We start from the raw sequence: 14,300 nt of genomic DNA, 5'->3' as shown, positions 1-14,300 counted from the left end.
TTTTTCCTGTTGTTGAACTAAAAGAGCAGTTAGAGCTCTATAGACTAACACACTTGTTCTTTTCCCACTATAATTAAATTATAACATTAATATGTCAGCCAATGAAAACTTGACAATGTCATCAATATCTACAACATATAAAATACACAAAAACACGAGCATCTGAACACATCGACTCAGTCTGGCAGGAAAAATAATTCATTTGCATATAATTTGCACATTTCTTGGGGCAGGAATGTCAAATGATTTTAAAAGGCAAATACAAATATGACACTCAAAAAAAAAAAAAAAAAAAAAAAAAAAGGATCTACTGAGTGAAATGGTTTGTATCATCCAATAATAATGATAAATGAGGATTATTTAAAAAAAATATATATGACTACATAAATGCAATATTGCTTGGAAAAGAAATGCAAGATTTAATAACAAGTACAGAAAAGAAGCATTTTGGTTTACTTACGCTTTTGATAGTTGAGCGTTAAGGGCAACACATGCATATAATGATTTTTCATGACCTGACCTACATGCATACATGCAGGAACAATTCATTAGAGAAGCATATGCATACGAGTAATGAACAGGTACTCTACAAGCTGTACAACAGTTCATGTATCAAACACTTCCCAAAACTAATGTTCTTACTGACATTGAAATACATTGTTTAAAAACAAAAACTCCAAAAACATTTAAACGTCTCTCAAATGCATTACAAAAAGGCTGAATAATGGAGTTGATTTCAAGTTTGCAGATACAAGTACCGTACTATAGAATTCTTCATTGTAAGAAAAAAGCATAGATGTAACATTAAAGCACTGTATGACTGTAACTCTATGCTACATTTCAGCGATTGCACGTTCATGCAAAAGCGATATGACAACATTTTAAACAAAGACGATATTTTTGAGTTTTCCTTATAGGGATAGCTCACCCAGAAATGACAATTCTGCCATCATTTACTCACCCTCATGTCTGTTTGACTTTTTTCTTCTGTGGAACATCACATTTTTATTGATAATATTATTTTTTACATTTTTTTCCCTCCATACAATGGAAGTCAGTGGTGACCAACATTCTTTAAAATATCTTTATTTTGTGTTTTTCACAGAAGAAAGTAAGTCATACAAATTTGGAACGTCATGAGCGTCAGTAAATGAGAGAATTGTCTTTTTTGGGTGAAGTATCCCTTTACACCATGTTGCATTTAAAACAGCCATTTCTTTATAATAGCATGACTCCATGCTCTTCTCTAGTTGGAGATGCATCTTTCAACTCCACTTGAATCATTTGGTTAAAAGCCTTGGGTAATAATCCAAGGCAATTCACTGACAAACATCAAGTAGCTGCTATGTGAAGGCTGTGGATGTGTGATTTGTCAAAATGGTCAGATAATTAAAATCCAGAAGTCAGACCATACCTGTGCAGAAGGGCCTGATCTTTCAGCTACACTCTAGATTCATTTAAAGGAGTTGAAGTCATTTCCAAGTACATTTCTAAAAAAGCATGACAATCCGATGACAGAAAGCATGATCAAGATAATGCTGCAGGTTAAGTCCTGTAGGTTAGACAGAACTGTGAATTCTGGTAGGGAGGAAAAAAAACAAACCAAAAAAAAAAAAAAAAACCTTGAAATGAGCCAAATAGGTTTTGGACCTTTTTCAAATAGCTAGCCGAGTGGAAAGTAAAGAAGAGAGGATGTGCAGGAGTTTACAGAGTGATCTTGCTGACTCACTCAAACAAGTCAAGGCCTCCAAACAAGAGAAATATATATCAGTGAGGATGTTTACAGGAGTTCAGGAGGCTTTGTGCTCCAACATGTAGTAACGATACATGATGCCCACGAGTACAGCAGTTACGGTGGGAATTAACCAGGTGGTCCACGACCTGAGCAAAACACAAACAGTTGTTTAAAAACATAAATAAATAAAATAAGTATGAGTACCATAGTTTATGCAGAACATATGTGACCCTGGAGCACAAAACCAGTCTTAAGTCTCTGGGGTATATTTGTAGCAATAGCCAAAAATACATTGCATGGGTCAAATGTATTGATTTTTATGCCAAAAATCATTAGGATATTAAGTAAAGATCATGTTCCATGAAGATATTTTGTAAATTTTCTACTGTAAATATATAAAAACGTAATTTTTGATTAGTAATATGCATTGCTAAGAACTTCATCTGAACAACTTTAAAGGTGATTTTATCAGTATTTAGATTTTTTTGCACTCTCAGATTCCAGATTTTCAAACAGTTGTCTCTCAGCCAAATATTCTCCTATCATAACAAACCACACATCAATAAAAAGCTTATTTATTCAGTTTCAGAAGATGTATTAATCTCAAATTTGAAAAATTGACGCTTATGGTCCAGGGTCACATATTCTGAATTCTCACCTGGAGTCTTTGGAAGTTGTGATGTAAACTTCCTAGAACGGAAATGTGATAAAGCGAGCAAACGTTAACAAACTGCAACAACTTTTACATGACAGTCAATATGTTCATGCATCAGTCACAAAGGTCAAGGTATTGTTTTTATTCATTTATTTTTTACCTTTTTTGATTCTTTCTTTCGATCATCCTGAAACGGATAAATAGGCATTGTTAAAATTCATGACTTTACACAGACACAGACTAGATTAGGGAAAACTAATCGATAAAATCACTAATAACCAATAATAATAAAAATACACTCATTTTACAATCAATTAATGACATCTGTGTGTGCACGGAAAACATCCACAGTTTACATTCTTTTAATTCAGAGAATAACATTTCTATGGACAATACACATTTAGAAAGGGCACAGAGTGAACTTCTGTAGGAAAAGTACATGGTCCACATTAGAACATTACAAATTCATTTTAGTATTTCCAGTTAGTTGCAGATATTCAAACATACTCCTTTATATATACAAATTCATTTTAGTATTTCCAGTTAGTTGCAGATGATTATTTTCACAAAAGTATTTCCAGTTAGTTGCAGATGATTATTTTCACAAAAATGTCACGTACAAGTAGGAACAAAACACTCTGACTTTCTTGGCTCATCTTTAAACGAATAAACTTGTAAGGAAAACAGCAAACACTACCATATGAAGTTCACCAATGTAATACTGCTGGAGCATCTCTCTGGCGTCTGTGGAATGACCCACATCCTCAAAGCTTTCTGTGGCATCTGCGCCTGCTTGCTCCAGCAGAACCTCTTCACCTCCTGGATGCTGTCAAAGAAAAGACGACAAAGGTTAATATCATTTGGACAACAGCACTCTTCAATGATACATCTGATGACATGATGACATCTGTTGCACAACATTGAGAACCGGTTCTTATAGTGTATTTGTTCCTAAGCACTGTTGGTGCCTGGAGTTTTTTTTTTTTTTTTTTCTTTTCCCCATTCATTTTTTTCCATAGGGGTTATAAAATATTTTCATTAACCCCTTAGCATTCCTGTAACATTTAAAATGCCTAAAAAAGGCATTCCCAAAGTTGTTCTTGAACAAATTTGGAGTATATGCATGGTTTTGGTCTCTCTTGAAAGGTGACACTGTAAGTCTTACTGGTATTGAGTAAGAGAACTTTGAACACACTGAAAAAGGAAAAAAAACAATCTGCCTAATTTTTTTTTTTTTTGTATGTCACAAAGTTAACGCAGGCGGTACAGTAGAATACTAACTAGGGGTGTGACGAGACACTTATCCCATGAGACACGAGACTGCGTTCATGAGGACTAGACAAGACGAGATTTTTAGACTTTTTAAAGACATCCTCAATGATGAAATATATAAGGAAAAATTGTCTTTTATTCAACTGAAAGACACAAAATGCAAAAAATGTTGGAGCATTTTGAAATCAAGCTGTACTTTATGAAATTAAACGTCTATAACATATCTATATAATATAATATCATATATCTATTATATGCAGCAATAAACAACATGTAAACTAGAGCTGCACGATTCTGGATAAATTGAGAATCATGTTTTTTATATATATATATATATATATATATATATATATATATATATATATATAAAAAATTGGAGATCACAATTATCTCACAATTCTGAAGAAAAAAAAGTTTAGAAAACTAAACAAAATAATTTACTAGTGGTTTTGATAAAAAGTTCATTGCTTAAGTCTTTAAAAATATATGTTAATTTGAAAAAAAATTTAAATGGAGTCAGTGTGTCAATTCATAAAGACAAATACTTTTTATAAACGGACCGTTGTCGTTAAGATCGTTAAGATACTTTGGTTTTCAACACTACTGTAGAGAATAAGTGTTTATACCCAAACTATAAACTTTTATCCCAGTACTTATGTTAATTAAATTCTGTAACACAGAAATAATGATGTGTGCTTGAAAATACTTTTTGTGTTGGTCTTTCTAATTCAGCAGCAGCCTGAATGATTCATTAACATGGGCAGCGACAAAACGTGCTTCTCACGACGCTCCACTGACGCTAGCGATGTGAAACAGTTGTAATAGACATAACTGAATCGTTGTCTTTCAGGAATAAGATTGCGTGTGTGTTTGACTTGATCTTTAAACGATTAATTGTGCAGCTCTAATGTAAACTGCAAATTGTTTTGCAAGGATATTGTCACGTTCTTACATTGGATTCTCATCACTTTTTTCTCTTCTTTTTTTATTGCATAAGAACAATACCAACATACAGAGGATCATAGTGTATTCAACTATTATCTATTATATTTATAAAAACATCAAAGGAAACAACAGAAAAAGAGATAGAAAAAAAACTACAGGGAAAAAAAATTACAAAAAGTTCTAAAAAGATAAGGATTCAAAAAATCTATACATTTGTTTCACTTTTTTATTTCTTGCATCTTTTAGGGCCTCAATATAATGTTTAAGTTCAATTTTAAATAATATCATGTTACGTTTATTATTATTTCATTTCATTTCTGTTTGTGTATATGGTATTTTCCATATATAATTATTAGGTTAACCACCAAATTTTGCTCCAAAATCTTATTTTTATATAACAAAAATATATCTTTACCAGACAGTCGAATCTTTAATTTTGTGAATTTGAATATTAAATATCCAACACTGTAAAAAATTGCTGTAAAAAAAAAAAAAACAGCCAATTTCTAACAGTAAAATACTGTTATTTCAGTAGACAGTTTAATCCTGTAAATTAACAGTCAAAAGCCCATAGATTAATCACCTGCTGTAAATTTGCAGCATTTAACTGTAAACCCATTGGCGCCCGAAAAAAACAGTCTCGTGCTGTAAAAAGCGGCATGTGGGGGCGGGGATTTTTATTTCAAAAACAGCGCAGTCAACGAGATCACTTCACAGCTCGTTTCTTGCCTTCACCTCCATTAAAGGACACAGTTCAAGGTAAGTTTGTCTCTTTATTTAATTATGTTGCCCCAACTTTTAAAATCACGTCTTTCAAGTCTTCAATATTTTGTTTGTTGTTCAATTTTATCTTGGAGTGTAATTCTGAATTTTATGTTCTCTTTTAGGTTTCTGCAATGTTGAGAAAATGCAAAATCTACCTGCCAGCCCTCGTCTTATTCTGTGTGGTTGGTAACATTCTCACAAGTCACAACTAATGCTGGTGGTCAGTTGCAAAGGGAGTACTTTTTAAAGAAAACCGATTCAAAATTGAAAATGTTCTCATAATTTACTTTCCCCTTAGACCATCAAAGATGTATATGACTGTATTTTGTCATCAGAATACAGAGGTTTTTTTTTTTTTTTTTTTTCGGAAGGAAAGCCAGGTTTTGCAGAGGCATTAACTGGTGCCATCGCATTTACAGCATTACAAGTATCCACACGTCTCCACTTAATCCGGCAATGACTTCTGATGTGAAGCTCTATATTTGTATATAAAGCATTTCAAAATTAAGACTTTATTGGTGGTATCAATATTTTCCTGTTATTAAGAATTTCTATCACAAACTAGAATGGAAGCAGCGATCTCCATTGATACAAATTGTGATGTAAGCAGTGTTTATTCAGCCAATGTTTATTCTGTGGATTTTAATGTAAGAAGAGCAGAAAAAGTTTGTTTTCCTGGAGGAATGTGCTTAGTTATGGATGCAGGTAATTTGACACAGTCCCATTAATATTTTGTATTTTGACTAAAAAAATAACATTAAATAGTTTATAGTTAAGTAGTTTATAGTTAAATCTTAATGATGGGTTTGTTTCTTATGAACATTTGGCTGGTAATGGTAGATTTCACCTCAGAAAACATTGACTGATAAACAGGAATCATGTGGATTGCTGTAATGCTGCATTTATATGCTATTTGGACTCTGGGTCTCCTTTACTTGTTGTTCATAGCTCATACATATCGCCAATTTACTCCTGAAAATGTATTTGTGTTCTTCTGATAATGAAAAAGTCATAGATATCTTGTATCGGGTGAAAATAAGTAAATTGTCAACAAATCTTTTATTTATTTATTTTGTAAACTATTATTTTGAGCACAGTTGGGAAAGAAGACTTCCCGAGAACTATTTAAGATACATTCTAATTGAGAATTTATTATTATTATTATTATTATTATTATTTTTATTATTATTATTATTAATAATAAAAAAAATATTACAGGGAGGTCTGCACCCAAGATTTTTGACTGCAATAGCAACAGTGTTCACAATGTACTACGTCTTTAACCTTCAGTATGTGGCACACTGGAATTCATTCAAAGGTGTTTTATTCACCTTCTACTGTAACCTGTAAATTGCTTTTTTTCTTTTATTACTCCCTAATTTCAGGAAATATATATTTAACCCATTAATTAAACTAAAAAAGGTAGACTATGTAAGTTGTGTCTTTTTAGTTTTTTTTTCTATTAATATACATGTGTATTTATTAATACCCTTAGACGATTTGTCTGGATAAAGCCTGAAAAAGGCTCGAAGCCCGGCAGAGGCAAGGTTGATTCGAAGAATACTAGAAAGATTGTGAATAACAAGTCTGTTACTGTCATCCCCAAAGTTGTGTCCCTCCTAAAGAACCTCATTGGTAAGAGTGTATGTTAACCCTTTGGAAATGCTTGGTTTTCTGTATTATATCACCTAAAATTGCATCTGATCGCATTGGCACAAGGTGCTTCAGCTAAACATTCGCAATGATGTAAACTTTGTGATTATCTTGTTATTTTGATGACCCACAACTTATTTTAAAGGACTGACACTCCTTTGCACATAATTCACAAAGGACTTGCATCACAAGAAATTACTTATAGTTTAATAGTTAAAAATATTTATTTTTTTCACAGCTATTGTTTGGCTTCAGAAGACGTTGATTCATCCTCTGGGGTCATACACATCAATGTCACGATCACTGTTTGTGTTTTTTAGATGCCAAAGGAGTGGCAGTCATTTTATGAATACACACAGCTGAACTGTCTGGTCTTGTCTTGTCCTGCATTTCTGTTAAGATTGTGTTTTGTCAGTTTTTCCTTCTCTACTACAAACACCCTCATTTGCTACCCAAAAATATCTCATTAACCAACATGTTCATTTTCTGATGAATTTAAAAACTGTTTTCAGAGTGTATGAGCACTAGCAATGTGCTATATTTTGTCACTAACATTTTGAAAATGTTTTCTCTCTCCAGACCCGAATGTCCTCCTCTCAGGCCAGAGCCATCAGAAGCTGGAGTGAGATGTTTTTGCCTCTTCATAAGGTTTTTTTCAGCTATTGGTTTGGTCAATGTGTTCCTCTCAGACTTGCACTAAGACTCATGCCAGATTCAGAAGTGTGGTCTTTTTTGTTGTTGTTGTTGTTCTTCCTATTTTCCTCTTTGTAATGGTTATTTTAATTTTAATTGCATTTTTTCTCTGTGATTTTGTTTATTTATTGATAAACATACTGTTAAATGCTTACACTGTTAAAAGATTATAAGAACAGCCAATTTAACAATGCTTTTAGCTGTTTTAATAAATGGCAAATTAAGTACTATATCACAGTCTATTTCTCTTTATTTTTTTCCATTGAGTAAATATACTAGAGATGTTAGCATATCAGACAATAGAGTAAATAGAAATTAACTTGTATTATATTTCAGAATTATAGCTGTAGCCATTGCTGCCAGCACTATTCTGTGAAATTACAGCACAGCCGTAAATTTTTAAACGGTAATGAAAGTGTAGAATTACGAGAAATTGGTGGAACCACTGCTGCCAGTACTTTACTGTAGAATTACAGCACTGCCGTAAAAAAAAGAAAACCTTACTGAAACTGTGATATTACGTTACATCACTGGAACCACTGCTGCCAGTACTTTACTGTGAAATTACAGTACAACTGTAAAATGGAAAAACGGTGGAAAAACTGTAAAATTACAGTAAATGGCTGGAACCACTGCTACCAGTATTTTACTGTAAATTTACGGGGAAATTTTTTACAGTGAATGTCAATCCAAAACGTTTGGGTAAATACAAATTCAAAAAATAAGTGTTTTATGGATTCCTCTTCTGAATTACAAAAGACGCATGAGGTCTCCATGTCTCTAAAGAATTTTGAGACTACTTGTCTCACTGGATAAATCAAATGAATAACTTTATACAGTACAGACCAAAAGTTTGGAAACATTACTATTTTTAATGTTTTTGAAAGAAGTTTCTTCTGCTCATCAAGCCTGTATTTATTTGATCAAAAATACAGAAAAAACAGTAATATTGTGAAATATTATAACAACTTAAAATAATAGTTTTCTATTTGAATATACTTTAAAAAAAATAATTTATTCCTGTGATGCAAAGCTGAATTTTCAGCATCATTACTCCAGCCTTCAGTGTCACATGTAACATCCAGTCTATCACATGATCATTTAGAAATCATTCTAATATTCTGATTTATTATGAGTGTTGGAAATAGTTCTGCTGTATAATATATTTGATGAATAAAAGGTTAAAAAGAACTGCATTTATTCAAAATAAAAATAAAATAAAAAAATCTAATAATATATATTCTAATAATATATTTTCTTTACTATCACTTTTTATCAATTTAACACATCCTTGCTGAATAAAAGTATTGATTTAAAAAAAAAAGTTACTGACCAAAATTGACCCCAAATTACTGACCAGTAGTGTATATATTGTTATTACAAAATATTTATATTTAAAAAACATAGCTTCTTTTTTTTTTTTTTTTATTATCATATTATAATTATTTCTAAACAAAGTATCCTAAAAAAGTATCACATGTTCTGAAAAAATATTAAGCAGCAGAACTGTTTCCAACTTTGATAATGGATCATCATATTAGAATGATTTCTAAAGGATCATGTGATAATGATCCTAAAAATTCAGCTTTGCATCACAGAAATAAATGATAATTTAAAGTATAATACATTTAAAAACAATTATTTAAAATTGTAATAATATATCACAATATTACATTTTGTTCTGTATTTTTGATCAAATAAATGCAGGCTTGATGAGCAGAAGAAACTTCTTTCAAAAACATTAAAAATAGTAATGTTTCCAAACTTTTGGTCTGTACTGTATGTAATTTCTTTAACTTTATTGGAGAGGCAGTATTTACTGGGTTAACTCCAGACCTCTTTCCATTCAATCTGATTATACATAGAGTTCCAAAAAGGTTTGCATTTAGGCGACACTGTAGTTCTACATAATTTTTTTAATATAAAAGTTATTAAATTTATCTATAATTTTCACACCATTAATACTTAACTGATCTATATATAAGGGGCTCAGAATATATATCACCTGATAAAAGTTGAATAAGGCCACTAGGAATGGCATCAAATACTACTGCAAACTCCTCAGCAGTTACAGGGATCTTATAATGATTCAGGAATTCACAGGAATTAAAGAGCTGCCCATTATTCTTAAATAACTCCTTCACCAAGATTATACCATTGTTGTACCAATTTCTATAAAATAAAGACTTATTTTTAAACTTAATATATTTATTATTCCAAATCAAAGATTTGTGTGGAGAAAAGTTATGCTTAAAAATTTGCATCCATTAAAAAAAAAAAAAAAAAAAAAAAACCTGTTTATGAAAAGAAGAAAGCTTTATCGGAACCTTGTTTTACATCAAAATTACACCTCAAAAAAAAAATTCTGAACCCCCCAATTTATCAAAAATTAATTTAGCGTTCAAGTAGTTCTTTATCCATTTGTTCTTAAATACACAATTAGCAGCATTAAAGTCAAGTCCATTTAGACCACCATCTTCAACTGGGATGCATATAACTGTTCTTTTTAAAAACGTGGTCTGTTCTTCCAGATGAAATTGAATAACATAGTATCCACTTCTTTTATAACAGATTCTGGAAGGTCAAATGCAAGAGATGTATACACCAAGCGTGACGACCCTTCAGTTTTGGATAATAATATTCTTCCTTTTTATGATAGATCTCTCAGTAACCATGAATTTAATTTTTGTTTAATTTTCCTAATAATTGGTGTAAAAATCTCCTTTAAATGGAATACCAAGTATGTTATTATGATTACATGTTTTCAAAGGAAATGACACATTTTTTCATGTTTAAACATAAACCGGATACAGACGAGAAAATATTAAGGCACTCAATAGCTTTTTTAATTTCAGTTTCATCTTTTAGAAAAATGGCAGTGTCATCCGCTAACTGAGAACACTTTAACTTCTTGAAAATATTTATAAAATACACTAATTAAACCATCATTTCCAAGTGACTTATTGTCTTTTAGTTTGTTAATAGAGTGAAATACTTCACTTAAAGAAATCTCCTGGTCGCACATTTTACTAGAAGACTCATTTATCTTTTGAATGTCATTTTTAATAGATTCCAAGAATGACTGTGCATTACTCAACTTCTTATCATAGGAATATAATTTCTCATAAAACTCAGCTGTATATTTTGAAATTTCTTTAGAATTTTCTGTTAACTGTCCATTAATATTCAATTTGACCTTCCTTTTTTTGCATGTTAATAAAGTATTTTGTATGTTTTTCTCCTTCCTCTAACCATTTCTTTCTATCTTATGAAAGTACCCTTTGCTTTATATTCATATATTTTATCTAAATCTAATTGTAATTGTAGTAATTTCTTTTTCTTTTCTTGATCTATATTATAATTTTCATAAAGGCTCATAATTTTGCATATAATTTTTTTTCATTTTCTCGTCTATGTTTTGCTATTTCTTTTCCTCTCCTTATGGCTAAAGTTCTGATTTTATACTTCATGAATTCCCGATTTGTACCAAAATGGTTAGTAAGATTTGCTTCCATCCAGCAATCTATGATGACCTTTTTTGCTTCATCTCTAAACCGCACCTCTGTCAATATATTCGGATTCATTTTTCAATACGTAAATATTTTTACATCTTTGGATTTAGTTGTATTTAATGAGAGAAAAATAGCTTTGTGATCCTGCAAAACAAAACAAAGCGACTGCATTGTCACCGACATATATAATTATGTCCGTATCAGTTCTTGATCAAGATATATGCACGTATAATCATATTTAAGGAGGTATTTCCTTCCCATCAACGAAGGCTTGTACACCTATGAAGTAAGCCTTCTTCCCTGCCTGCCGAGCAGCCTCCACTTTTGGCCACAGTTGTTTACGTATAGCTTTGTTCATGTTCGTTAAATCCTCTGCAAACCGTAGTTCCCTGGACTGAGATCTCGTCACATCCCTAATGCTAACAGGTTAAAAACTTCCGTCATGGATCAACTAGCTAGGAAGTGGACCAGAACTTTACAACCATTGATTAGAGAAAAAAAACAATACAGAATACTTCATGTGATTGTATTTTTCCCCTCTTTAAAGCTATTAAAGGATTAGTTCACTTTCAAATTAAAACTTCCTGATAATCCTCGTTTTGTGCTTCTAATTAATATATATATTTTTTTTAAATGACCAATCGTTTCACTAGATCAGACCCTTATTCATCGTCTGGTATCGTTTATAGCCATTTGAAGCTGCACTGAAACTGTAATTTTGACCTTCAACCTATGGAGTGAGTCCATTGAAGTACATTATATGGAAAAAAAATCCTGGAATGTTTTCATCAAAAACCTTTATTTCTTTTCAACTGAAGAAAGAAATACATAAACATCTTGGATGACATGGGTTTGAGTAAATTATCAGGAAATTTTATTTTGAAAGTGAACTAAACCTTTAACAGCTTTAAAGAGGGGAAAAAACTACAATCCCATGAAGTATTGTGTATGACAATGAACTTAACCATGATGGAGAAATATAGTGATTTAAAGACGTCGATTATACATATAGAGAGAATATATTTTTGTTTTCTGCAAAATATGCATAGCATATATTAACAAATATTTAAACAGTGTAGGAAAGCAGATTCTCGTGTCATTCACAGAGCTTCACAGAAGCGGGCAAAGAGGTGTAATTTGCTTGTTGGGATTCTTTGATGGTGGAGATTTGTTTGCAGAATTATGGGTAATGTTTTTTTTTTGTTTTTTTTTTAAGTTGTCCTCTTTCCTGGACAACTCGTTTCAACTTGCTGTGTGTTTAAATTCTTCATATTTTTTTTAATCGTTCAATCTTTGGCAGTGAATTGCTCTCTGTTGAGAAGTGAATCACAGTTTCAAGGCATGTGTTTGGCTGTTCATTTCAGATGTCATGTGTATGTGCTCCATAAACTCGGGATTAAAGCATTTGTTGACTGAGAAAGTTAATGATCAGGGTCATGGCACCAACAAAGCCGGATTGAATTGGTTTGATTTTGTCAACTCAAAACTAATCCTATAACCCTGTGTTCAGCCACCATCACGGCACAGGCCCCATGAACTCTACTGTCAAACATGAATGTTTTAAAACGTAAGTTGAAATAATGTGATCCAATGGCTTCGGCAAAAGATTTTATATCGAATAACAACCTCATAGCTGACAGTAGGTCCGTCTTTAAACGGTTATAAATTATTGTACCTATTGTTTCCGATGGAGAAAATGAATGGATTTTAACTTTGGGAACCCAACTATTGCACTCAATACAGAACCGATTATATCTTTGGTTCTATAAACAGTTCAAACACAGCATTGTATTGAAATACTCTTTTAGTGACTCCTTTTTCCTGAACTAAACATTTCTTAATGAAAAGTCAGATTTGCTTGCAGAGTCACAAATTATTACCTAGTCCAACTCGAAAGACCGGTTACTGTTATGTTGTAATTTAAGATAGTAACTGGTTTTTCATATAACAACATAGTTTAGTTGTTCAATGAACAGAGCTGGGTAGATTACGTAATCCATTACATTACACATTTTATGTAATATAATCAGACTACTTTTTGATTACTTTTGCCCTAACTCATTTATCACATTGATTTAAATAGGAAAATCTTGTACCATATTGATATAAAAATGCAGAGAAAAAGAAAATATATTACATGTGTTGTTGTTAACATAATGAAGTACATTTAACATTACGTAAAGGTTTCCTAAACTGTGGTTTGTGAAGGAACTGCAGGGGGTTCGTAGGTTTAATGACAAGCTAATAATTAATTAAATCATAAAATGTCAAATTAAAAATAAATAATTTTTAAAATAACAATCAAAATAAAATGCTTACTAAAAATATATATATATATATATATATTATGTATATATGTATAATATGTTTAATATGTATATATATATATATATATATATATATATATATAAATTTAAAATTAAATTAAAATTAAAAATTAATTTAGTGCTCCTGTAGCTCAAGTGGTATCAGCATTGCGTTACCAAGCGCAAGGATGGGGGTTCGATCCCCGGGAAACACATGATAGGTAAAAAATTGATAGCCTGGAATGCACTGTAAGTCGCTTTGGATAAAAGCGTCTGCTAAACTGCATAAATTTAAATTTAATTTATTTATTTATATATATATATATATTATATATATATATATATAATATATATATATATATATATATATATATATAGAATTGTGAACATGCTACTGTGTTACTGAATTTTTTTATTTCAGTAAATGGAGGGGGTTTATTTTACTTCAAATAAATATATAGGGTAAAAGAGACAAAAAAAAAAAAAACAGTTTGGGAATCCCTGCATTACATGTAAATAAGAAATAATGTGAATTTCTGCATTTTAATGTGTTTGAAAGAAAAAAGCCTTTCGAAATAACATAAAAATTAATATGTTCATCAATGGTTGATGCAGTGTTGAAAAAACACTTCTAGAAATGTAAATGATTTTTGTAAATCCAGTGGTCAAATGCCGTGTAGCCACATGACTAGTGACTGGTCTTTGTGTGAATATCCACAAAACTGGAAGATTTTGAGTGTATGTTTCAGAAAGGATCACTAAAA

The 14,300-nt window shown here is 31.2% G+C and overlaps 1 protein-coding gene across 1 annotated transcript in view; it reads right to left on the bottom strand.

The window, feature by feature from the left end:
• Positions 1-996: 996 nt before the first annotated feature.
• The window catches only part of LOC122145692 (cytochrome b5-like), a 14,527-nt gene continuing 1,223 nt past the window's right edge, over positions 997-14,300 (bottom strand). The window contains exons 2-5 of the mRNA XM_042761099.1: positions 3,088-3,216; positions 2,551-2,577; positions 2,394-2,425; positions 997-1,881 (exon numbers count right to left, since the gene is read on the bottom strand). Of these exons, the coding sequence (XP_042617033.1) occupies positions 1,791-1,881; positions 2,394-2,425; positions 2,551-2,577; positions 3,088-3,216 (279 nt within the window). The 3' untranslated portion in view covers positions 997-1,790. The remainder of the gene's footprint in view (positions 1,882-2,393; positions 2,426-2,550; positions 2,578-3,087; positions 3,217-14,300) is intronic.

This window comes from Cyprinus carpio, chromosome A7 (genome assembly GCF_018340385.1).
Source record: "Cyprinus carpio isolate SPL01 chromosome A7, ASM1834038v1, whole genome shotgun sequence".
Lineage (NCBI taxonomy): Eukaryota > Metazoa > Chordata > Actinopteri > Cypriniformes > Cyprinidae > Cyprinus > Cyprinus carpio.
The sequence above is the reverse complement of the archived record's forward strand: the minus strand, read 5'-3'. Positions and strand labels throughout refer to the sequence as shown.